This window comes from Notechis scutatus, chromosome 10 (assembly GCF_049901735.1).
Source record: "Notechis scutatus isolate UNSWTSFEM ecotype Mainland chromosome 10, rNotScu1.2, whole genome shotgun sequence".
Lineage (NCBI taxonomy): Eukaryota > Metazoa > Chordata > Lepidosauria > Squamata > Elapidae > Notechis > Notechis scutatus.
This window is the reverse complement of record NC_142018.1, coordinates 12,650,477-12,676,851: the sequence shown is the minus strand read 5'-3', so window position 1 is coordinate 12,676,851 and position 26,375 is coordinate 12,650,477. Positions and strand designations below refer to the sequence as shown.

At 43.9% G+C, this 26,375-nt stretch overlaps 1 protein-coding gene across 1 annotated transcript in view; it reads right to left on the bottom strand.

Moving 5' to 3' along the window:
• Positions 1–1,611: 1,611 nt before the first annotated feature.
• XPNPEP2 (X-prolyl aminopeptidase 2) overlaps positions 1,612–26,375 on the bottom strand; it is a 35,956-nt gene continuing 11,192 nt past the window's right edge. Inside the window, exons 6-21 of the mRNA XM_026674728.2 lie at positions 24,823–24,909; positions 24,450–24,596; positions 23,773–23,874; positions 22,677–22,758; positions 19,035–19,233; positions 18,730–18,819; positions 17,698–17,807; positions 16,683–16,760; positions 15,899–15,970; positions 14,340–14,400; positions 12,764–12,833; positions 8,820–8,924; positions 6,617–6,676; positions 5,088–5,164; positions 3,884–3,982; positions 1,612–3,199 (exon numbers count right to left, since the gene is read on the bottom strand). Coding sequence (XP_026530513.2) covers positions 3,005–3,199; positions 3,884–3,982; positions 5,088–5,164; positions 6,617–6,676; positions 8,820–8,924; positions 12,764–12,833; positions 14,340–14,400; positions 15,899–15,970; positions 16,683–16,760; positions 17,698–17,807; positions 18,730–18,819; positions 19,035–19,233; positions 22,677–22,758; positions 23,773–23,874; positions 24,450–24,596; positions 24,823–24,909 — 1,634 coding nt within the window. The 3' untranslated portion in view covers positions 1,612–3,004. The remainder of the gene's footprint in view (positions 3,200–3,883; positions 3,983–5,087; positions 5,165–6,616; positions 6,677–8,819; positions 8,925–12,763; positions 12,834–14,339; positions 14,401–15,898; positions 15,971–16,682; positions 16,761–17,697; positions 17,808–18,729; positions 18,820–19,034; positions 19,234–22,676; positions 22,759–23,772; positions 23,875–24,449; positions 24,597–24,822; positions 24,910–26,375) is intronic.

The window sequence follows — 26,375 nt, the reverse complement described above, 5'->3', positions numbered from 1 at the left end:
ATCTGTGTGCGTTTGTGTCCCCTGACTTTGGTGGGTAACCAACTTGCACCACCTTGGTTTCGTGAAGCAAGTTTTTGGACCAATTATTTAGGTTGGGGGGGGGGGAGGGGCTCTGCCTTGTCTCAGCTATTTTGAAGATGTCTTCTTTCTGTCGCTCCTATGATGTTTGAGATCGGAAGCACCCGAGTGAGAAAGAATCAAAATGAAACCTGGGTCAGAGCAGGTGGAAAAACACTGCTGAGGAAAAGTCTAGGTATGAATAAAACGCAGGGAGACTCGGTCTATGAGGGGAAAGAGCTTCAGGCCACCTGTGGATCTTCCTCCCTTGGAGAACGTTTTGATAAATTGGGGTCTGAAGGCAAACGAGAGGGCAGTGACTAGAGGTGATTCACCAGCATCTGGGTGACAACCCGTGGAGCCTTCCTGAATTTTAGAGATTTCTGCTCTAAGGGGGGCATTTCCCCCCTTACAATTCTCCTTCTTCTTTTCCTTCTCCTTCTCTTTCTCCCCCTTCCCCTTCCCTTTCCCCTTCTCCTCTTCCCCCTCTCTTCCTCCTCCCTTTTCTCTTCCCTTTCTCCTCTTTCTCCCTCCCCTCCTCCTCCTCCCCCTCTTCTTCCCCCTCCTCTTCTCCCTCCTCCTCCTCTTCCTCCCTCTCCTCCTCCTCCCTTTCCTCCCCCTTTCTCCTCTTTCCTCCCCTCTTCCTCCTCCTCTCCCTTCCTCTTTCCCCTCTCCTCCTCCTCCTCCTCCTTTCCTCTCTCCTCCTCCTCTTCTTCTTCCCCCTCCTCCTCTTTCCTCCTTCTCCTCCCCTTCCTCTTCCCCTCCTCTTCTTTCCTCCTCTCCTCCTCCCATCTCCCTCCTCCTCTCCCTTCCTCCTCCTCCTCCTCCTCCTCCTCCTCCTCCTCCTCCTCCCCTCTCTCCTCCTCCTCCGCCCCTTCTTCTTCCCTCTCCTCTTCCCCTCCTTCTCCTCCTCTTTCCTCCTTCCCCTCTCCTTCCTCCTCCCCTCCTCTTCTCCCCCCACTCCTGTTCTCTAATCTCTCTGGGCAGAGGACAACTTCTGTTCTCTTCCTCTCTGGAAGACCTCCATGCAAGTGGCAAAGGTGGAAGAACTGCAGACTTACTGCGTGCTAAGCTCCAAGCTACCCACCACTAAGCCACAAATTGGGGGCAGGTCCTCTTTTGAGCTGGTAATTGCCAGGGGCTTCCCTTTGAACTGCAAACTCGGCGGGTGGCAAGTTTTAGATTTCCGAATGGTTGGACCCTTCTTTCTACTGGAAATCACTCCAAGAGTCATGGAGGTAGGTCATTCATTGTAGTCAGTCTCTTAAAGTAATTGTTCATTGACCATTGGTTTCCATCTCGGGGTCCTACTTTTCTTCATCTTCAGCCTGCCGATGGAATCAACCATTCAGCCACCCGTGAGCCGCTCTTCTTGTCAACAGTAGCCCCTCTGGGCTTACCTCCCTCCCCAAGTCTAATTTTGTTATACAATGTTTTTAATGAGGGGATGAGGAGGAACCCGAGCACAGATGGTGTACAGAATGCGGCAGGCCCCCCCTTTTTTGGGGTCTCCATTTCAATCTTCAAGTCGTAAAACAATAACACGCGATGAAATTCTTTAGATGTCCTTTTATTAGCAGCATCTTATCTGGCTGGTGTTGCAAGAGTTCACGAAAGGACGGTCGATCCGTGGGAAGGACTAACCTCCTGAATGACAACTGGCCTCCCGTCAATAGGACTGAGACAGTGGCTGGGGGTTCGCAGGGGGTTCGGGAGAGCCCCTAGCTAAGATTCTGTGCAGTTTGGAGAACTCCCAAATCCTACTCCTGGCTGGCCCCGCCCCTCTCCGCCCCTCCCAGGAGTCTATATACAGCCTGTTTTGGATGCAGGTAAGTGTAGGGTGCTTGTGGAAGCTTGGGAACGGTGAAAAATGGGCCTCCCCGAAGTTCGAGAAGGCCAGAAATGGGCCTGTTTCCGACTTCCAGAGAGCCTCAGGAGTCCGGGAAAGCCATTTTTGCCCTCCTGGAAGCTCGAGGAAAGCCTCCGGAGTCCGGGGAGGGCAAAAACGCCCCCCGGCTGTGGTGCAGGAGGCCGGCTAGGCTACGCCCACCATGGCCACGCCCACCCCACAACTGGGCAAAGAACCCTTTGCTAAAATTTTTGAAGCCCACCTCTGGACTTAGACGAACCAGTGCTGATGCTTGTGAATGTAGGAAGCCCATATTATGAGGGAAATGGCACAGGTGTGCCATGATTTCTTCATATCATCTCAGCCATGCGTACTGAATCATGATTAATCGCCTGAGTCAGCCTCCTCCGACCTGACAGCCCTCCAGATGCACAGGTAGCCCTCGACTTACAACCACAACTGAGCCCAGCATTTCTGTTGTTCATTGAGACATTTGTTAAGTGAGCTTTGCCTCGTTTTACTTGCCGCCTTGGTGAAGTAAATCACTGCAGTTGATAAGTTAGTAACTCAGTTGTTAAGTGAATCTGGCTTCCCCATGGACGTTGCTGGGCAGAAGGTCGCAAAAGACGACCGCCTGACCCCAGGACACCGCAACGGTCATAAATATGAACCCGTTGCAAAACGTCTGATCCTGGGGATGTTGCAAAGGTCATTAAGTGTGAAAAACGGTTGTAGGTCACTTTTTTTTCTGTGCCGTTGTAATTTGAACGGTCACTAAATGAATGGTTGTAAGTCGAGAACTACCTGTATTACAGCGTGAAGCTTAAAATTATAATCTCCCCTTCTTTCTTTCAGCGTCTGCTCCGCTTTGGGTCCCAAGGGTCGGTCGGTCCAGGAGGGAAACAGAGAATGGATTTATACAGTTCCTGGATGGAATCAGATGCAGGAGAATGTGGTGCTGCTAATGGAGACGGGAAGAAGGATGCTTAGGCCTAAAATGGAGATCTGTGAGATACGGGTTGAGGTGGACCACGCAATGAGAGTAGGATGACAGGGCGAAGGGGAGCAAGGATGTTGTGGGGTGCTCCCGGATCAGTGTTAGACTTCCGGAAGAAGGGTAGAAGCCAGTGTGGTCACTGCCAAGGTGCCCAGAGAAGCTGCCAGCAAGGAGGCGTGAGAGAAAGGCTCTGTGTTCTTCTCCAGCCATCGGTATTCCTCTTCCAGCCGGCGTGTCTGCAGCTCAGGCCCAATGACCTGGCGGATGGTCTCGTAGTACTTGTTGATGTACTGGATCTGCAGACAGACAGGACTGAATTTCAAGAGGGTGTTCCTTGGCTTGGTCCTCTTACCTGTTCTGAATTAGGCTTCCCCAACAGCACGAAGCTGACTCCTAGTCCCGATAAACCCCCTTTTATTTAGTTTATAGTGAATTCCTCTCCAGCAAAGTCCCGGCCAACAGTCTTTCAAGATATTTCCCAATTACAGACCTTTATCAGGCTTGGAGAGTTGCCAGGCCGATCTCTTTCAGACGCCACACTGTAGCAGACAATACTTGGCAAGAATGCAGGAACAGATCTTCACCCAAATGAACTAATTGTCTCCTGCAAAACCCCACACCTCTTCTGCTCCTCTTTTATTTCCTATGGGAGGGGCCATTCACCATCCACCTGTGGTTTACTCCCAAGTCGGCCCTTGTTCCTTAGCTGTTCCCTTCTTCTGGCAGCTCTGTGCATGCACACACTGGGAACAGGCTCCAGCTATTCTTCTGCCCCACTGATCTCCAACTCTGGATACAGCTGATAACTGTTGGATGGCCCTGACCCCATCTCTGCCTCCGATGCAGAGCACTCGTCAGAGCCTTCCCCAGACTCCACTACTGGCCCATGTTCCTCCCCAACCCCCTCACTGTCCGAATTTGCTGCCAGCTTTGCTGGCTGCTGGCAGACCACAACATTACCCCTCCCAGGCCTCCTTTACCTGATCCTGGGAGAGAAGACTCTGGTCAATGAGGTTCCGCGCATAGGGCACCAGGGACACCACCTTGAACGTCAGGTAGGGCTCTTCGTTCACTGGATACTGCAATTGATAAAAAGAAGGGAGGCTCAGTTCTTGTAGGACATGCAAGAGCTGGGAACCGGCTCTAGCTACTCCCCCGCCTCACTGCTGTCTGAGCTCGAAGGCCAACCTGCCCTGGCCCCATCTCTGCCTCTGATGCAGAGCCCTCATCCGAGCCTTCCTCAGCCTCCAGGACTGGCCCAGGTTCCTCCCCAAACTCCTCACTGTCCGACTCTGCTGCCAGTTCCGCTAGCCACCGGCCGCCACAACAGCCAATGCAGGAGACTGTGCATATCATTAGAATGTATGTGTTGCTTCTTCAAGAAATAATAAAAAAAGGTTTTTCCATTTAAATTCTGTGCATGGGGATGAGTTATCCCCTGTTTGTTTGCTAGCTAGAGTTCTAGACACTGCACACACCTGTTATTACAAGTATGTATTATATGACTTCTAATTGGCTCAGTAACCAAAGATCTTTATTACCTGCCATGGCACATTTTATTTTCCCCTAGGGGAGTCAGTCCCCAAAACCCCATTATTGTCAAACCTATGTGGAGAAAAGTAAGGGGGTCCAGGTAGATTGACCTGCTGCAGCTCTCATGGCCTGTTTTTGTTGGCTGCAAAGAATTGGAACCACACCTTAAATTCCAGTTAAGATTATTTATTGCTCAGGCCTATACACAAGAATCTTGTCAAGGAACAGCCAGTATTAAGTTGGCACTAAATAAGAATCAGTAGAATTCAAGAGGGTTGAACTTAGATTGTGGGAATGGGATGATTCTAGGCTGATTACTTGCTTGACTCCACCCCCAGGGTCTGCCTGTCCGTTCTATACTTTCTCAATCAAAGATTATCTGGAAATCAGCAAGCTGAGGAAGGCTGATAAAAAATCCCTCTTTCTTTAAACATAACAATTGTTGGGATTATCCCAGGTTCTTTTTTCCCAGGGACTTCCAGCATGCCATGGATGAATCTACAGGTGAGCCTTCAAGACTTATTCTCTGCATTGCAACATATCTACCTGCTAGGACTGCCTTTCCTATAACCAACCGCCTGCCCAGAGGCGGTCCTTTGATGGATGGTGTGTTGTGAGTGGGCTGATCAAAGGCAAGGAAAAGGACCTCACCTTGGTCTTAGCTTGTACCACAAGTGCAACATCTTCGATACGGATTCCAAATTCCCCATCATGATAATAACCAGGCTCTGGAGACAAAGAAAGGAAGGAAAGAAGCAGGGAACAAAATCTGAGATATTTCCAGGGGTGGGATTCTACCAGTTTGCACCTATTCGCTAGAACATTAACATTCTAAGCAGTTTGGAGAACCGGTTGTTAGAAGAAATTACTGGCCTAATCCTGTAAGGAAGGCAGGAAGGAAACATTCTTTCTCTGGCATCCATAACTAGCTCATCCACAATCCACTTCTGTATTCCATTCCAAACCTGGATTTGTATGACAGTAAAGTTAAGGTAGTGACAGATTTTATCTTCCTGGGCTCCAAGATCACTGCAGAAGGGGACTGCAGCCAAGAAATTAAAAGACGCTGGCTTCTGGGGAGGAAAGCTATGGCAAATCTAGACAGCCTACTAAAAAGCAGCGACATCACCCTGCCAACAAAAGGGCGTAGAGTCAAGCCCAGGAGTGGGATTCTACCAGTTTGCACCTATTCTCTAGAACCGGTTTTTAACATTTTAAGCAGTTCAGAGAACCGGTTGTTAGAAGAAATTACTGGCCTAATCCTGTAAGGAAGGCAGGAAGGAAACATTCTGGTGTTGCTTACAGAAACTGCCTCTCCATTAACTGTTATTACATTCTTGGCAGGACTAGACTTCCTGTCTCAGGAACATCTCTGGAGTTTTTTCCCCCCTCCTTTGATGGTACTTTGCTTGTGTGGAGTGACCATTCAAAGTTACAATGGTACTGAAAAAAGTGACATGACCATTTTTCACACTTATGACTGTTGCAGCATCCCCACAGTCGTGAGAGGCCAGGCGAGGAGATGCGTGCCTCGATGTGAGTGATATTGAGTGGGCCACGCCCAGCCAATAACATGACCCCCAAGTCATGTTCACCCAGTCACCTGACCACCAAGCCACGCCCACCAACTAAGCCATGCCCACAGAACCAGTTGTTAAAAAATTTGAATCCCACCCCTGGATATTTCAGATGTTGTATTTATGATTGTCAAATGTTTGTGGGCGTTATCTTGTAAGTCACTCTGTCAACTAAAAAATACTTCTTTGGTCTTTTTAGTTGCCAGCAGAAAGGGAGTGGGGAAAGTAGGGCATTCCTTAAATGCTTCAGATACTTGCTAGGCAGCCCAAGCTGTTGGCGCACAAGATTATTACTGGAGAGCATGATTGATGACTCTTGGCTATGGATGTGTCCCATTGGAGAATATACACCCAGGGGGTGGTGGGAAGACCGGGTCAAGGGTGAAATAAATGATGTGTCTTAGAGTCGGCTGCACCCAGGAAACACCGACATGGTCACTCCTAATAAATCATTTTTTTAAACTCTGAGAGATGCGTCTAGAGACTTATGCTTTGAATGGGTGTGTATTGTCGGAGCCTTGACACACTCAGAGTTACCTTGAACCACAGATGCGGGGCAAATAAATTTGATAAGTAAAATAAATAAAACCAGGTTGACGTTACCTATGGAAGTGAACATCCCCTTGTCCAAAGGAACATTGTTGGACTGGAACCCCACAGGCCCTGACGGAGGAAGAAAAGTGTTATTTATAAAAATCAAAATAGTTGGCAATCTCAAGCAATTATACAATAGGATGTGCTGCTTTTTTCCTTGTGGCTTTCCATGACAATTACAAGGTATCTCACCATGCATTGTGCAGTGTGTTTCACAGCCATGCCTGACGCACATTCACAAAACATTAGGGAGTGTGGCTCTGCAAATTATTCCAGCAATTGGATGATCAAATCAATTTGCTAATTTGGATAAAGCAAGCTGGTTCGATTGATCAAAGTTTTTTTTGCAACCCCAGAAGAATCATCCAGATCGAGACGGTCTTTTAAATGAAATTATCCTGATAGTATGATCAAAGTGACAATTCAAAGTGAATTAATGTGGATCTTTCAATCAAGCCAATCATTTCAGTTAATGAGATTGGACCTCATTCACGCAGCTTATGAGGAAATTGCCTTAAATTAGGACCAATAAGCTACAAAAATCCAAATTACCACTAGATGCCAGCAAAGCAATAAACCTTGACTGATTTCTAATGACTGGTTGGATTTTTTTTTCCAGCCCATAAATGGTAATCCTAGACCTAGTTTTGAATGGTCTTCACTCCCTTCTTTGGAGTTTTAGAGATGAATCTTTCCAAGTATATCTGAAGGTGTTAACGCCTAAACTGGAATTTTATGGGTACAAGGTGAGAACTCTTATCCCACGAGGCTCTTTTGCAAAGGTGAGTCCATCATCTCAAATCATAAGGATGTATTCCCTCTTTGCAAAGCCTACTAAAGGAAGGGCTCTTCAGAACCTGAGGGACAGATGGCCCAAAGTTGTCCCAAGAATATTGGTTCATCCAGGAAAGTATTTGGGGAATGTGCGTAACAAAATGTAGAGATGAATAGTGAGAAACTGGAAAACCCAAGTATGGGAACCTTGGTGCTCTCTGAGCTTGGTTATCTTCTTGCAGATGTTTCATTACCCAACTGGGTAACAGCATCAGTGCTGTGAGTGGGATCTTGGAGTCTTAGTGGACAACCTGCTAAATAGGAGCCAGCAGTGTGCAGCAGCAGCCAAAAAAGCTAATGCAATCCTAAGCTGCATTAACAGAGGGATACAATCGAGATCAAGGGAGGTACTAATGCCACTCTATAAAGCCTTAGTAAGACCACACCTAGAGTACTGCATCCAATTTTGATCACCACATTATAAAAAAGATGTTGAGACTCTAGAAAGAGTGCAGAGGAGAGCAACCAGGATGATAAAGGGACTATAGGTTAAAACATACGATGAACAGTTACAGGAACTGGGCATGGCTAGTCTAGGGAAGAGAAGGACCAGGGGAGACAGGATAGCAGTCTTCCAATATTTGAAGGGCTGCCATAGAGAGGAGGGGGTCAAGCTATGTTCCAAGGCACCTGAAGGCCAGACAAGGAAGAATAGATGGAAACCGAACCAAGGAAAGATTCAACCTGGAAATAAGGAGACATTTTGTGACAGTGAGAGCAATCAACCAATGGAACAGAAGTTGTCTTTAGAAGTTGTGGGAGCTTCATCTGTTGAGACTTTCAAGAAGAGATTGGATTGCCATTTGTCAGAAATGGTGCAGGGTCTCCTGCTTGGGCAGGGCGTAGGACTAGATGACCTACAAGGTTCCTTCCAACTCTGATTATCTGTTATCTGAAGATGGGGTTGCTAATTGTCAGGGCAAACCACTTGTATATTAACAGACAGCAAACCACTCTCTGATGAGGTTGCTTAGCTAGGCAATGAAACATCTGCAAGAAAAGAATGAAGTTCAGAGTACACAAAGGACCACACAGTTCAACCCCTGAGCTACAGATATTCTCTTTTATCAGTAAACATATGTATTAAAAAACCCCAAACTTTTCTCCATGAAATCATACTGTCTGCTCTAGGACTGGAGAAACCCTGGAGCCAATTAGAATTGAATTGAACAATTAAATGACCAAACAAGCCCTTCAGATGCTGCAGAACTACAACTCTCAGCTGACCCACTAGCTTGTAAAGCAGTTGTAGCAACATCTGGAAAGCCACAGCTTCTCCATTCCTGGCTGACGCTGACCAGTGGTGGTTTCCCCACCAGATCTGCTGTCACCGAACAGCCAAAGACGTGTGGTCTGACCTGGCCTTCATGCCACTTACACTCATGAACAGACAAGAAGTTGCCGATGCCGTGACCGGTGCCATGGCCATAGTTCAGTCCAGCTTCCCACAAGGGCCGGCGGGCAAATGCTTCCACCATTCTTCCTGCAATGCAAAAATAAAACCCTCCTTAGTCTCTGCAGGGAAACTATTTAGGTTTATCTCTTTATAATTTAAAAAAATAAATAAAAAAGAAGGCTGTGAAAATATCTACAGACCCCTCACATCCTGGACATAAATTGTTTCAACTTCTATCCTCAAAACAACCTTATAGGGCACTGCACACCACAATAATTAGTTACTAGTTTTCCCCCATGCCCTCACTCTGCTAAAGAACTAATCCCCACAACACAGTCAAACTATTTACTAAGATTGTATTACTATTATTCTCCTCATCCTTCCTAGTCCCTATCTCCTTATGACTATGACTTTGTGGCTAGTACCCTTACGATTTATATTGTTTTATTTAGTTTCCTAATATTAGAATTAGAATTCTTTTATTGGCCAAGTGTGATTGGACACACAAGGAATTTGTCTTGGTGCAAATGCTATCAGTGTACATAAAAGAAAAGATACATTTGTCAAGAGTTAAGAGTCATAAGGTACAACACTTAATGATAGTCAAAGGGTGCAGTAAGTAATCAAATCATACTAGGAAACAGTCAATAAGTAAGGATACAAGTTACAAAGTTACAGTCCTAAGGTCACAAGTGGGAGGGGATGGGTGATAAGGAGTGATGAGAAGATTAATAGTAATAGTAGTGCAGACTTTGTAAATAGTTGGACAGTGTGGAGGGAATTATGTGTTTAGTAAAGTGATGGTATTTGGGGGGAAAAACTGTCCTTGTGTCTAGCTGTTCTGGTGTGCAGTGCCCTATAGTGTCGTTTTGGGAAAGGAGTTGAAACAGTTTATGTCTGGGATGTGACGGGTCTGTAGATATGTTCACAGCCCTCTTTTTGACTCATACAGGTCCTCGACTGAAGGCAGGTTGGTAGTAATTGTTTTTTCTGCAGTCCTAATTATCCTCTGAAGTCTGTTTCTGTCCTGTTGGGTTGCAGAACCAAACCAGACTAATATGATTCGATTGCTTATTTATTATCCTATGACTATCACTAATTGTTGTATCTTATGATTCATGATGAATGTATTTATGATGACTATGATCATGATTTATCACTTATATCTCTTATGTACACTGAGAGGTTATGCACCAAAGGCAAATTCCCTGTGTATCCAATCACACTTGACCAAGAAAGAATTCTATTCTATTCTATTCTATTCTATTCTATTCTATTCTATTCTATTCTATTCTATTCTATTCTATTCTATTCTATTCCATTCCATTCCATTCCATTCCTCTGTTCTGTTCTGTCTCTTCTCTTCCATTCCATTCCTCTGTTCTGTTCTGTTCTGTTCTGTCCTCTCCTCTCCTCTTCCCTTCCCTTCCATATATCTATTCTTCCTATTCTTCCCTTCCTATTCTTCCCATTCCCTTCCCTTCCTCTTTCCATTTCCATTCCATTCCATTCCATTCTATTCTATTCTCCTCTCTATTCTTCCTTCCTTCTTCTATTCTATTCTATTCTATTCTATTCTATTCTATTCTATTCTATTCTATTCTATTCTATTCTATTCTATTCTATTCTTCTATTCTATTCTTCATTCCATTATTCTATTCTATTCTATTCTATTCTATTCTATTCTATTCTATTCTATTCTATTCTATTCTATTCCTTTCTTATTCTATTTCATTCCATTCCAGTCTTTCATTTCATTATTCTATTCTGTTCTATTCTATTCTATTCTATTCTATTCTATTCTATTCTATTCTATTCTATTCTATTCTATTCTTCCATTCTTCCATTCCATTCCATTCCTCCACTCCACTCCACTCCACTCTATTCTGCTATAGAGGACAAGAAAATCCTGCGGATGATGTGAACTAGTCTGTTAACAAAATGTGCAGAAACTAAACTGAAACAAGCTTGGAGAGCAAACCACTGCCCAAATCTAAAAGCCGAGCTACAAGTATTTTCTATTATTTCAAGTATAGGTTTCTCTCTTTTCTTTTTCTCTATACATGCAAGTTGAAGTTTTGCTCTAAAAAATATAAAAAGAGTCCAGCAAGCCACAGGCCAATCTAATCAAGCATTTACTCCACACTGTGATAATGCAATGCACATAGGAAACTCTCCAATGAGGGCAGCGCTATTTTCTGAAAGGCAGAACATTTTGAGATCCTAGGAAGTGACCGTTCCACTCTATGTAGCACTGGAATTCTGTGTCGAGTTTTGCTGGCCAGAATACAAGCTGAGAACCTGGAAACATGCAGAGAAGATCTGCAAAGGGGATGATAAGCTCGGGGGAGAAATCATAAGAAGAGCCGTTGAAAGAAATGGGTATGTTTAGCCTAAAGAAGAGAAGACTAAGGGGAGACATGAGAACAGTTTTTCCAACACCCCAAAAGTGCTTTTTCAGGAGGCAACTGGACTTTCTCGCTTTTTCTTTTGAAGACGTTTTGCTTCTCATCCAAGAAGCTTCTTCGGACAGGATCTGAACAAGAAACAAGGAAGTCCAGTTGCCTCCTGAAAAAAACATCTTTGGGACAATCATGGTCTGGATGACTGAGAATCTCCACAGACTTTCAGCTATACAATTTGGGATGGACACCCTTCGAATGGTGTGGGAGCAGGAATGGATATCTAGAGGGGGAAAAAATTGCAGACTACAGGAACCAGGAGTGCTACTCAGGTGACCCTGAGGACACAGATAAACCTCCAAGTACTTCAACAACCCTCTAAAAGGATGCAAATGACCAGCTGTCTACAAGGACTATAAATCTTTCCATTCCCCACCATCCAATCAGAGCTGAATAAGCTTCTTGGATGAGAAGTGAAATGTCTTCAAAAGAAAAGAAAAAAACCAAGAAAGTCCAGTTGCCTCCTGAAAAAAACATCTTTGGGACATCCATGACCAGGAGGACTGAGAATCTCTACAGAATTTGTCCAACGCTTTCCAAGACTTGAAGGGAATATCGCTGGGAAGAGGTATGGATTGATTTTCCATAATACCTGAAGATAAGACGAGAACTCAAGGGTGGAAGCTTCACAGAGAAAATTCCTCACTGTGAGATTACTGAGCTGTGGAGAACCCGTGGACCCATTCAAATCAATAATGGAAAGTCATTTCTCTGAGATGGTTTGAGGACTCTTTCCCTGAGTAGGCAGTTGGACCAGAAGCTTTCCAAGGTTGCTTCCAATGCTATGACTTATGATTTGTAGAAAATCTCTGAAAGGAAGTGTTCTCCAAGTAGCTATGCATCTTGAACTATTTCTTTCTGAAGTTCACGGTGCTGGATAACTCACAATATACCAAATCACAGAGTCTTCCATGCATGGAGTCTTAGGTAGGCCATAACGATCATGCTTCACAGATAACATTGACATAAAATATTTCTGTATCGTTCTATACAACAAACTGTCTGCTTTATGAGGTAATGTGATACAAGTAGAAATTTGGAGGAGACGCAGTTCTAGACTGTTGCAGTAAAACAAAGGCATGTAAGTATTCTAAAGCCTAAGATGTTTAGGAGGCAGAGAAGACAGTCCAAAACACGTGTGGTAAAAGGGAAAATTCATCGATAATTATTCTAGCTCAGCTTCTTTCAACATACTGTTTTCCAGATGCTTCAAATAGCTGCAGTTCCTTCTGGCCAAGGATTTCAAGAATACATCTGCATCCCATCAGGCTGGCATCAGTTTGAGTAGATTACATATTAGCTCTCAAATTCTGTCCCCTTGAGAAAAATCCAGGTTTATATTTATGCCCAAAATGTGAGCGTTATTGGATTTCTTCACAATCAAAGAAGAAAACCTGGGAAATCATCAGTAAGGATGTCAGTTTGTCTTGCTTTCTTTTCCCTCTCTCTCCCCCAAATTCTCACCTGACGTTCTGGGTGGAAAGACTAGCTTGCTCAAGTCAATATTTCCCATCAGCACTCTTGTGTAGGCTTCCTAGAGGAGAAAAGAAGATGTTCTGAAATCATATGTGGAAGGAAAAGGGTGAGTGGAATGTATAGTGACCCTAGAATTTGGCTTAGTATGAAGTGTGAACCCAGAATATACATAACTACAGTTTCCAGCAAATAGAACAGAATAGAATAGCATAGAATTCTTTATTGGCCAAGTGTGATTGGACACACAAGGAATTTGTCTTGGTGCAAATGCTCTCAGTATACATAAAAGTATACATTCATCAAGAATCATAACGTACAACACTTAATGATAGTCATAGGGTACAATAAGCAATCAAATCATACTAGGAAACAGTCAGTAAAAATCATAAGGATACAAGCGACAAAGTTACAGTCATACAGTCACAAGTGGGAGGGGATGGGTGATAAGGAGTGATGAGAAGATTAATAGTAATAGTAGTGCAGACTTTGTAAATAGATGGACAGTGTTGAGGGAATTATTTGTTTAGCAGAGTGATGACGTTCAGGAAAAAAACTGTCCTTGTGTCTAGTTGTTCTGGTGTGCAGTGCTTGTATGAAGGACATACAGAACAATAGGCCAATTGCTACAGATTAAAATATGTTTAAACAGAATAAATATCTCTGTGCTGGAGTAGCACTTCTCTCACACAAGGCCTCCATACTCCATCTCTCTAATTATTCATTATTGAAGATAATATCAGTAATATATCCTTTCTTCTTCTCTTTATAAAGCATTTCTCCTATAGCTGTTGGAAAACACCACAGTACATGTTCATGAATATTCTACTCTATACCTTGCTGGACAAAATACTAGAAACTTGATTGTTTTTAGGGGGGGTACTTGTACCTTTTCCCACATGGTGCCAATTATGGATTTCTGGGACACCCTTAGTTTCACCAGGGACCCTGAATTGGATGCTTTGGTGGGAACCCCACTCCTGCTTCCCTTGGGAAGGTTATATCTTTCTTTCTTTCTTTCTTTCTTTCTTTCTTTCTTTCTTTCTTTCTTTCTTTCTTTCTTTCTTTCTTTCTTTCTTTCTTTCTTTCTTTCTTTCTTTCTTTCTTTCTTTCTTTTCTCTCTTTATTTGTTTGTCAAACATGTACAAGACAACAAGTATAAGTATGAACATAAACATAAACAAAGGAAGTAAATACAGATAAATGGGGACAGTAAGCCAGGGACGGTAGGCACACTGGTACGCTTATGCACGCCCCCTTTAAGGACCTCTTAGGAATGGGGTGAGGTCCACGGTGGACAGTCTGAGGTCGAAGCTGAGAGGGGTTGAGGCTGTAACCACGGAGTCAGGCAGGGCATTTCCTGGAGAAAGCCAACTGAAAGCTTAGTCCCAGAGTAAGCTCATAGCAGTGTGTTTTAAAAAAAAATCACCTTCCAAGCCAACAACATCCTCCCAAGCGAGGAAGTAAAAAGCGAGGCATCTCTGGAGATTTTTTTGGGGGGGAGGAAAGCCGCAGTGGATACTACTGTAGGCGTACCATTTCAGGTGTCTTTGGGAATCAGCCTTACCTTCTGAAAAGCTGTGGGCTCCCCCCAGTGGATGGTCCGAGTGATGTCTGTGGTTCCGTCACTACACAATGAGAAACAAGGAAGAAGGTACTTCAAGACTGAACTTCCTCCACTGAGCTAGCAAGCCACCGGTCTTCAGGCTTCTTCCCCAGGAGAATCCTGAGACTGTGGCCATCGTGACTGCTTTCCAGAGTAAAATCTTTGTTTTAGCACTTCTAAAGGATGAGAGCTGAGTAAAGCCAGGTCTGGTATCTGGTCCCTGGATTATTTACAGCAGATCAGAAATAGTTTTTTTTTTCTTCTTCTTCTGATGCTGGGTTATTTTCTAAGAATGGTCACCAACTGTCCCAATGTTGCACAGTAAATCATACCCAACCAGGGTCCTTTCAATACTGCAATTCAAAACTAAATCCTTTGATTCTGAAGGAATAACTTTTGCCTCAAATTCTTTGATGAATGGAAGTGTTGTTAAAAACTATCCTTCTGGGTTCAGTTCCAAGTGGGGAAGAAAGACACTGGAAACATGGTGACTGCTTGGAAAGATGGTTTAATGGTGGACAGGATCACATGCCTTGGGTGAAGAAAGAAGGGCTGATATGCTGAGAGTGCAATTGTTTTATATCCTCTGTTGGGATTTGAATTTGAGCTTGTACTCTGATCGGTTGTCAGACTCCCATGGGACCATGCAGGGGCAACTCTGCAGGCTGTCCTGAGTCCCAGGCTTGGTCGAGCCTTGCTGGATGATGATGTAATGAAAGGGCTTTGGGCAATTCCTATTATAGCTCTACCTGGAGTAGATCTTTGTTATGTAAAATAGACTGGCCCAGGCCAGAGTAATGGCCCATTAGCAAAGGGTGAGTTTCTGCTTCTGAGGTGAGTTTCTGCTTCTGAGTTTCTACTCTTTTTAGGGGAAATATTCTGCCTTTTTAGTATATCCTAAAATATTTCATTTTCCTAGCAGAGGGGTGGGTTTTAACTTCCAACAGAAGGCTTCTAGTTTCTTTTCAAAGGTAGATTTGTAATACCTGCCTGATTCTATCCTGAAAGAGAACCCTTTGAAACACATTTTTAACAACTGTATTCTGCTGTTCCTCCAAGGAATGACTTGTGTGTGTATTTATATTTTACTCCTCTCTGTTAAGATCAAATATGACTATTTATTTTTGACGATGTTCTTCTGATAGATCCGCTCTGCTGCCCCTCAATCTCAAAATTTCAGCCAAGGAGGAAGTGGATGGTTGGTCAAACAAAATCAACTTTGTACTAAAGATCTGAGGAAGGAAAGGGAAGATGCCAACCAGCACAAGGTGAATGGATTCAATTATACGGGTGTATGGTTGGAAGACCTAAAAGACAAGATCCTACTGGAGAAGACTCTTATCTATTTGGTTGCCAAGACTCAACATCAATTCAATGAGGCATAATAAATTATATTAAACAGCTGTTCTTTGAGTGTACCCCAATTTCAACCCTTAGCCAGGAAGATCCTTTGAAATGTTTTCACCAAATGTTGGCATCTGACCCTGATCCAGAAGGTGGCTCTTGATGGCCATACTCACAAATATTGGCCCCCAGAATCCAATAAGTATATTTCATTGGGAGACAGCTTTTGAGCGGTAAGATTGGATGGGCTGAAAGAAAAACAAGGAACGTTACGTTGCTTTCAAAGAGACCCACGGCTAAAGAGGATCAAAGATCATCCGATTCACGCCTGTCATCTGATAGCAATGATAAACTTGGCTATAATATATTAATATGAATTCATATCAGAGGGATTTCAAAATATCTACAACACATCGACATCGCATCTTATTAAAACTGGTTGAGTGGAATGTCTACCTGACTAGATTGTCACTGATCCTAGTACATAGTTTCCCTGATGGCTCCTTAAGAGGACTTGAACTGGCCAACGGTTCAAAACAAATCCCTCGAATCCAGCAGAGATGGGCAATTTATAGTCCCCCAAATATTGTTGAACTCTAAGTCCCATCAGTCCCAGCCACCAGGGGAATTCTGAAATGATGGGAATTGCTCTCCAACAGCATCTGGAGGGATGCGAGGAAACATCCTGTTTTCCCCAGCAGCTTACTAGGTTCTGCTCAGAATCCACCAAGCAGGATAGGAGGGTAAGGATTTTCTCTCTGGGATCTGGTGTTCCAGAGCCACCTGATTCCATTTCCTCCCAGAGTTGAGATATAAGCCACATGAAGATGAGTAGCCTGAACTCTTCCAATGTTTAACTCCATTTGCTCAATAAGGAAGAGCTTCTATACAAAACACTTGCCTGTTCTACACCCTCCATTAAAACCTTCCCACTTCCCCCCCTCCCCTTCTTCCCAGTACCTGTAATGAGCCAAGGCTGCGTTCAAGCCACTAGCTGAGATGGTCTCAAAGCTCGGCCCCTGGCAGTAGAGCTCTTCCCTGTGGAAAAAGAAAGAACATCTGGTATCCTGTGACTGGATCCTCACCTTGTGTTAAAACAATCAGAGTTTCTTGAATTAGTTCTCAATCGCTGGGTTTGCATAGCGCGCTAAGCTAAAACTTGAATAATTCATGTTATCCTTTAGGGTAATGAATCAATTGAGCTCAATTTCTTACTAGGATTATGTGATTTATTCTAGTTGATTTGCATCATTAATTTAATATCCGATGAGTTCAAGAGAGTTCTCTAGTTTGAAATATCAGATCTCTGGTTGACCATTCAAAGCATCAAGGTGCCAATCGATTTGTGGAAGCAATTTTGGACAAACCTACAAAATTTTGCATAGCAGCCTCTAATAGATAGATGAGAGATGATAGATAGATGAGAGAGAGAGAGAGAGAGAGAGAGAGAGAGAGAGAGAGAGAGGGAGGGGAGGGAGGGAGGGAGGAGAGAGAGAGAGAGGAGAGAGAGAGGAGAGAGAGAAAGAGATATGATAGAATAGATGGATGGATGGATGATAGAATAGATAGATAGATGATAGGATAGATAGATGGATGGATGAATGGATAGATGGATTGTAGGTTGGATAGATAGATAGATAGATAGATAGATAGATAGATAGATAGATAGATAGATAGATAGATAGATAGATAGATAGATAGATAGATAGATAGATAGATAGATAGATAGATAGATAAATGGATAGAAGCATAGATGGATACATGGATAGATGGATGGATGGATGGATGGATGGATGGATGGATGGATGGATGGATTCATTCATTCATTCATTCATTCATTCATTCATTCATTCATTCATTCATTCATTTTGGGGAATGGGTGCATTCATTCAGCTAATGTTTTACCTGACCCTCTAGTTGTACTATTTCCCCTCTGCTTATTAGCAGCACCTAAAATCACCCCATTCAAACTGACCTTCGTAGCGTGTCCAGGTAATGTGCTCCAGACACCTCATCCACAGAGTTCTTGGGCACGTTCTTTTCTAACCAAACCAAATACTGGATCAGCGCCACAGCATCACGTATCTGAGCCAATGCAAAGCAAAGAGAAACCCAGGTAAGGGCCAACGTCACTCACCCTGCACCAGAGCAGGAGAACAAGCAAGGAGGGGAGAAGTTGCAATATCAGGATTGGATAGGAAAACACCCATGCCTTGTTTTTATTTTTATTTTTGCTGGAATCAGAATAAGATTTAAACAAGGAATTTTTAGTTCTGCTCTCTCAGCACTTTCCCTAGGTTAGTAAAACCCTTGGAGCTATATTTACACAATAGTCTGCTTGGGTTAGTTTGAAATAATGTTTGCAGGTTTTTTTATGGTTTATCCTGATGTGCAAATCTGGCTTTTGGGGTTAGTGAGATCCAGTCCATTGGGAGAATCCCACCTCTTCAAAATAGGTTAATTTAAAAACCAAGTTAAACACGCCCATGTGTACACAGCTACTAAAGTGTGGTTCCAGGACCAATTTCCAGCCTCCCGGCCTTCCCAAGCCTATTTTTATCTTCGGTGGAAACTAGAACATTAACCAAAAAAAAGGCCTCTCACACATTTTGACTCTCCTTCTCCATGAGATTTATAAAAGCAGAACGGGGAAGAAGAGGTCCCTGCGTATATTTGTTTGCACATGGCGAAAAACCAGCTTGCAGAGAAAAGAATCGGCAACACATCTATCCAAAATATCTGCAGTTAAGGCCACCCATTTAAAAGGAACTAAAAAAACAGAAAATCCCCTGAGAACTTATGAGTTCACACGGTGTTCTTCTAACGTCCGCCTCCTTGCCTCTCTGTCCTTCAGCTTTTAGGCCCCTTTGCTTCACGGAGCTTCACAATTATGCAACACTCAAAATCTTTCCAGCTGTGGGAGTTGATTCCCGAAGGTCCTTTTGGACCTTGGCTCTCAAGGTCATTGCATCTCAGGGGATGAGTGTCCCTGCTGCGGATTACATACATGAGCGGCTTCCATCATCTTCTGCTCCTTGGAGTTTTTGACAGCCTTGGAGAGCATGACAGGAGAGAAATCATCCTCTAAGAGGTTTTCCTGCGAAAAAGGAAAGTGGGAATTTAGCATGGAATGGAGTGGAGTGGAATGCTAGGAAGTTTCTCCTTAATTGCAGGTGTTAGAAGAGATAGCTCACAGGTGGGGAGAGGTTAGGAGATACTGCTCTCCTTATAATAGTGGGAGAAATAAGAGATTAGGAAAGGTTGGGGGAAGAAGAAGAATTAGCTTATCTTTCTTTATCTCTTCTCTCTTACTTGAGGGATCTCCTTGTAAAGCCCCAGAGTTGTGTATTCTGTTCCGATCCAGATCATCACGCCATCTTGGTGGGCATATTTTCTCACGCTGTCACCTATCTGGCCGTAGTCTTCCACCTTCACACACAGAGATCCCGGACACCCTGCGGTCAACATCTGGAGGGCTTCGGTGCTCAGCCGACTGCGGTTCACAAACAGACTGGGGGCAAATCAAAGGAAACTTGAGAGGTCCCATTGGAAATGAGTTTAATGGGGAAAATGTGGCCTATATTTGCTGTTTCCTAGTATGATTTGATTGTTTATTAGACCCTATGACTATTATTAAGTGTTGCACCTTATGATTCTTGACTCTTGAAGAATGTCTCTTTTCTTTTATGTACACTGAGAGCATTTGCACCAAGACAAATTCCTTGTGTGTCCAATCACACTTGGCCAATAAAGAATTCTATTCTATTCTATTCTATTCTATTCTATTCTATTCTATTCTATTCTATTCTATTCTATTCTATTCTATTCTATTCTATTCTATTCTATTCTATTCTATTCTATTCTATTCTATTCTATTCTATTCTATTCTATTCTATTCTATTCTATTCTTATTCTATTCTATTCTGTTCTATTCTATTCTATTCTATTCTATTCTATTCTATTCTGTTCTGTTCTATTCTATTCTATTCTATTCTATTCTATTCTATTCTATTCTATTCTATTCTATTCTATTCTATTCTATTCTATTCTATTCTATTCTATTCTATTCTATTCTATTCTGTTCTGTTCTGTTCTGTTCCTTATTCTATTCTATTCTTTCCAAATGTTGGGCAGCTACATCTCCCAGCGTCCTTCCCATTGGCCATGCTGGCTAGGCTGCTGGGAGTTGTGGTTCAGCATTCGTAGGAGAGCTCCAATCATGTTAGAAGTATTCCTGTTCATCCCACTATTGTCCCATGGGGTTGGAGAGTAGCATTTCCTGGCCACGCTTCCTTCTTTTAGCCCCATAGCCCCTTTGCCAATTAGGCATGGTTAAGAGCTGATGACTGACATAACGTCAACCCACTGAATTTTGGCCATGCCAAGATTTCAGCCCACTTCTTGCAGCTTTCAACCCACTGACCAACGACTAAGAATGGGCCTCTCCTGGGGTTCAAAGGCATTTCCACAACTATTCTCCAAGCAATGAAGAAAAAGGCTTAAGTCAGCTTTCTTCAACTCGCTCTGTTCCAGATACACTGAACTACAATTCCCATATGTTCAAAGGCTCTTGGAACTTTAGTGCAAGACATCTGGAGGACATCAGATTGACATCTCTTCCCTCGCGTTTGTTTTGCTGATTGCCGAAAATATATACAAATATAACACGAATGAGGGTGGAACCATTCATTTATTTTAAAACCTCCCCATCTGCGCTATCCTAAACAGTGAAGTTATTTGAACACAAAGCGCTGTGAGGCAGACCCACTGCAGGCTTTTCACAACCCGAAGTCTTCCCTCTGCCTTTGTGTGCCTGTGAATTCAAATGCAAGATGTATGCTTGCTTTCAACCACACAAAGTTCGCTCCATATAAACATGGCTCTTTTCCCATTCTCGCCATGTTTTTTTATTTTATTTTACAAGCCCTGTAAGCCATTTCCTCCTTGAGAACATAAGCCTCGTCTTGCCACATCAGTTCAGAGTTCTAGTCTGGTTCAAAGTACCAGCTGGTTTCAAAGATCCAGCTAGCACTTGGATTCCTTTGTGAAATCCAGCCAAGAGGCTTTGGAAGCACACAGACCAACCCTTTTGCTGTCTCTAAATGTGGACATGCCACGTTGCTGCCATGGTCAAAAGTCTCTTTGCCCTGACGTCCTTATATTCTGTTTGCAATGAGGGAATAGAAGGGGAGCTTACCAAATTTGCAGATGATACTACGCTGGCAGGAATAGCTAACACCCAAGAAGATAGGCTCAAGATCCAGCTGGATCTTCACAGACTACAACACTGGGCCCTATCTAACAAAATGAAATTCACTGTAGAGAAAAGTAAAGCCCTACATTTAGGCAAGAAAAACCAAAAGGACACATACAGACTGGGTGAAACCAGGCTCAATAGCAGGAACTGTGAGAGGGATCTTGGAGTTTTAGTGGACAACCAGCTAAATATGAGCCAGCCGTGTGCAGCAGCAGCCAAAAAAGCTAATACAATCCTAAATTGTATTAACAGAGGGATGCAACATTTAACTCAGGGGTCCAAACCGCTGGTGTCCAACCTTGTCAACTTTAAGACCTGTGGACTTCAACTCCCAGGATTCTCCAGCCAGCATGGACAATTCTGGGAGTTGAGGTCCACAAGTCTTTTTATTTTTTAATTTTTATTGGGTTTTTTGTTCGTCTCGAGGTCCACAAATCTTAAAGTTGACAAGGTTGGACATCCCTGCTCTAAGTCCTAAAACTGGACAGCCCCGTGATGTTCTCCTAGATCTTACAAGGCTTTCAAATGTGTACCAAGGCCTTCCTGTTGTGGTTTACTGGCAGCCGGTGTAGCTGGCAGCAGAATCGAACAGTGGGCAAGTACAGGGACCAATCTGGGAATCTGGAGAGGACTTGGACAAGGGTCCTGTGTTTGATGCAGGGATGGGGCCAGGGCCATCTGGGAGTTGTGTGCTGACTCCGGAGCCTCCAGAGCCTGGCAGCAGCAAGGCAGAAGAACCAGGGGAGCCTGTTCCCAGTGCGCATGTGCGCAGAACTGCTAGAAGGTGAGAGCAGCTGAGACAAAAGGGGTGACTCGGGAGTAAGGCTGGGAAGTGATTGCCCCTCCCCTAAGGGATAAAGGACAGGCAAAGATGATGAAATCTTTGCAGGAAGCAAAGTCGTTTGTTCGGTTCAGACTCATTCTTGAAGCTCTTTGTACTTCGGTTGGTTTTTGTTCTAGTTTATTTGACACTTCTGCTATTGGCAGCATTTCACAGGAAAGCAAGGTGGGTGCTTATCTTGAGGGACTGTTTGAGATTAATTACTGGCTGGGAATAAAAATAATTCCCAGCACTGCAATAAAACAAGACTTGTTTTTAAAATAAGCTTGTGCGTAATTATGGTCTCAGAAGCCTTGGTCACAACAAAGACCTGTGGACTTCAACTCCCAGGATTCTCCAGCCAGCATGGACAATTCTGGGAGTTGAGGTCCACAAGTCTTAAAGTTGATGAGGTTGGACATCCCTGCTCTAAGCCCTAAAACTGGATGATAGCTGGATTCTCCTGCATCTCCTGGATTTCAGATATGTACCAAGGGCTTCCTTAGTTCCTCTGTTTTCCTCAAGAACTGCAGAGATGATTACGAGGACCTCAGCAACTCCAGCATATGCCACCCAAATGACTCTGCACAGAAAAGGGATCTTAAGAGAACCCATGGGAGCAAAAAAGTCTTTGCAAAACAATGGGAAGATAAAGAAGGCGATTCTCTCTCCTAAAGACAGCCCAAAGATGTCTGAGCATACTGAACTGTGGGGGTAGAGATGGAAAATCAAAAGAAAAACAGAATGGGAGGGGAAAGGAAAGAAATGGAAAGGGGGTGGCTGACCACTCAGTTGGACTCTGGCCACGATTTGCGGAAGCTCCCACTTACGATGGGAACCAGACTGTTGTCTGAACTGTTGCAGGGAGATCAAGTACCTGATATCTGTCTTGGTGAGAAGAGTGTAAGCGTAGAAGACGGGGGTGTAAGGAATGTCATCTCCTCGAAGATTGAAGAGCCCTACGGGGGAACAAAAAGACAGTCTGTAATGTCTCCCTCATTAAACCAGGACAGCCGTTAAGCAATTAAAAGAAGAGAGGAGAGCAGAAGAGGGACAGGGAAGCAGCCAAGGCCACCGCAGGGAGCCAGGAAGAAAAAATTGAGACAAAGATGGGAAGAAGAGATAACTAGAGCTTTTGGGTAATGAGGAAACAAGACACACGACCGAATCTTTCATATGCGGGGCAGAGCCATGGTCACCCAGTGGTTGGAACACAGTATTGCAGATTGGCAGTTCGATTCTGACTGACTAGGTTGACTCAGCCTTCAGTCCTTCCAAGGTTGGTCAAATAGGGGCTCAGATTGTTGGGGGCAATAAGCTGACTCTGTAAACTGCTTAGTGTTTACAGGCTAGAAACCTGGACACTATGAATTCTAGTACAAACTTAGACATGAAAGTATCTTGTGACTTTGGGCCCAACTTCGGTTGTTATTGGGAAGAACAAAGGAGGAGGAAGGAGGATTAGGTATGTGTTCAACGCCTTGAGATATTTATAAAATTAAGGTTGGAGATACAGTAGCTAACTAGCTAGTTGATGGATATAGAGATGGAAATAGAGATAGATGATCTAGATAGAAGATAGATAGGTAGATGCAGATCGACAGATATCTAGATAGATGCATATCTAGATAGACATACATACATACATATCTAGATAGATACATGTCTAGATAGGCATACATACATATCTAGATATCTAAATAGATAAATAGACAGACAGATACATATCTAGATAGACAGATACATATCTATAGATTATAGATATAGACAGACAGATGTCTAAATAGATAAATGCATGTCTAGATAGATACATATCTAGATAGACAGATAGACAGATACATATCTAGATAGATGATAGATAGAATGAGAGGGAGAGGGAGGAGAGAGGGAGGGAGGGAGGGGGAGGGAGAGAGAAGGAGGGATCTAGGAGAGAAAGGTATAAAAAGATGCCTGTTAAATATTAACCATCTTACATGCCGTCTCCTCAAGGCCAGAGAGCAAAATTGCTGTGGGCTCCTTGTTGTGTTGCTCCATCTGCGACCGAGCGTGGGCAACCTTCTCTTGCCAGGTACTTCCTAAAGGAAGGAAAGGTCATAGGAGTGGGAGGTCTGACTGATGAAAATGCCAATCTCCTGGCCTTCACAATAAAAGAGCAACTGGTCTGGCCCAAGAGAGCAAGAAAAACAATACCTTTGTCTTATGGCCTGAAGTGCTGCTTCTATTAAACAGCAGAACTGCTAGGTAGCCAATTTAAGGTGAGGAGGATTGCCGTAAGACTACCTTTCTCAAACTGAGTTCCTTCCAGAAATATTGCAGAAGAGCAGACAGAGCTGGGGTGGTGTTGGTGTTGGAGGAGTTAAATATGTCATCAACTTAGATTCCTTACGTTGCCATAAATGATCCAAGTCCAACTCCAACTCCAACTTCTTTTGAATTTTGTTGACCCTTATCTGCCGCCAATTTATTACTGAATTTTAATTGACTAGACTCTTGTGCATAGACTTGAATAAATCTTCTGTGCCACAACTTAATGAATGTTCCGGATCCTTCGTGCCAGACAAATATTGAACTACAAACATCCTTTGTCCCCAGACAAAGTGGCCCAACCTTCCCACCAATCTCCACTTGGCACTTTGGACCCCAAACATACCAATGAAGTCATCTGTAAGGCGATAGATTGTGTTGGTAGGCGGAGGAAGCCGCTCGCTGCCCCACACGAGGTCCACCAGGTTCACTTCAGGCATATTCAAGGTCCTATTGGCACCTTCCAGGATCTGGTGATAGCTGTCCCAAGTGTCTAGGGAAAGACAATGGGAAGGAGAGATCTTGAAACATCACAGCAGAACGGCTGTCGTCAGCTAGGAGACTGTAATGGGAGATGGGGGACATCACAACAGCTGGCATTTCAGCCTTTCAGTGCTAATGCAGGGCAGTGAGGTAGCCTCGTCTTCCTTGGTGGAACCAACCACCTCCTTCTTGAGCCTGTCCTGATGTGCCCGAGAAACTCCAAAGATGCTCCATACCGACAGAAAAGAGGAAGGGGTCCAATCCAACGGTTTCCCCAGCAGGAACTTCATTGAGTAGCCATTGTCCAATAGAGGTGACCCATGCTGCAAAAGAGAAGACATCAGGGACCCATGCCTCTTTCTCTGAATTAGCAGCAGGACTAGGTTTTGCAAGCATGGATCTGTTCTGTCTTAGGCTTCCCCAAAAAGCACTAAGCAGACTCTTGGTCCCCACCAAATACTTTTATTAAACAAATGTGAATTTCTTGCATTTATATTCAGCCAACAGCCTAGCACTCTTTCAAGGGTATAATTAGGAGCTCAAACCTTATCTATCTTGGAAAGTTGTCTGGTAAATATTTCCAAATGCAGTGCTAACAAGGAAGGGCTTAGCACAGAGTCTCTAGGATGCACAGACAGTTCTTCACATTGATGGAATGAACAATGAATTGGTTCCTGCAAAAACCCCCCTCCCCTTTTGCTCCTCTTTTAATCCTTATGGAAGGGGCCATTCATTGTTCACCTGTGGCCTTACTCCCACTTTGACCCTGAGTTTGTAATTGTTCTTTCCTTTTGGCAGCTCTGTGCATCCGCAAGCTGGGAACCGGCTCCAGCTACTCCCCCGCCTCACTGCTGTCTGATCCGAAGGCAACTGACAACTGCCAGACTGTCCTGGCCCCATCTCTGCCTCTGACACAGAGCCCTCGTACAAGTCTTCTTCAGCCTCTAGGACTGGCCCAGGTTCCTCCCCAACCTCCTCGCTGTCCAACTCTGCTGCCAGCTCTGCCAGCCACCGGCGGGCCACAACAGGACCAACATGGCAGGAGCTGAGTACCATTTCAGTGGTCATAAGAGCAAGCCTGTGAATCAATTGTAGGAAGGACCATGGAACAGTGGTTGAGCACTTTCTGAGTAAGCAGAAGACCCAGGATTGATTTCTAGGACTTTCAGGGATGGACTGGAAAATTGGAACGGGATAACTTGCCACAGCCAACTCGCTGTGGCCACCTCACCATGGCCAACACTCCATGGCCAACTCTCCATGGCCAACTCGCTTCAGGGAACTCACTGTAACCAACCCACTGTGAAGCAGCTCACCTTCTTCTCCAAACTACGTTTTCCCAGATGTGTTGCGACCACAACTCTCAGAATCCCCTAGTAAGAAGGGATGGTAAGAAGACATGGGGATTGTTGTCCGGCAGCTTCTGCAGTAGTTCCTGGTTCTTCATGCCTTCAGAGACACATTTTTTATTGGAACCAACCAGCTAGTCCTAGGTTATAATAAAGCATCTTAGGATTCTCTTTCTTGCCCTAACCCCAGCAACTCAAGCTCAGCAACTCAAGTGGTACCCAGTTCACATGCTCTTCTGGCTGGGAGATTCTGAGAGTTGTGGTCTCAACACATCTGGAGCAAGGAAGTTTGGAGAAGATTGCTTTAGGATGGTGGGATTGTCATCTTTAACATGTGTGGATTTCAACTCCCAGAATTCTCTAGCTGGCTAGGGAATTCTGGGAGGTGAAGTCTATACCTTATAATGCCTTGGTAAGGCCACACCTGGAATACTGCATCC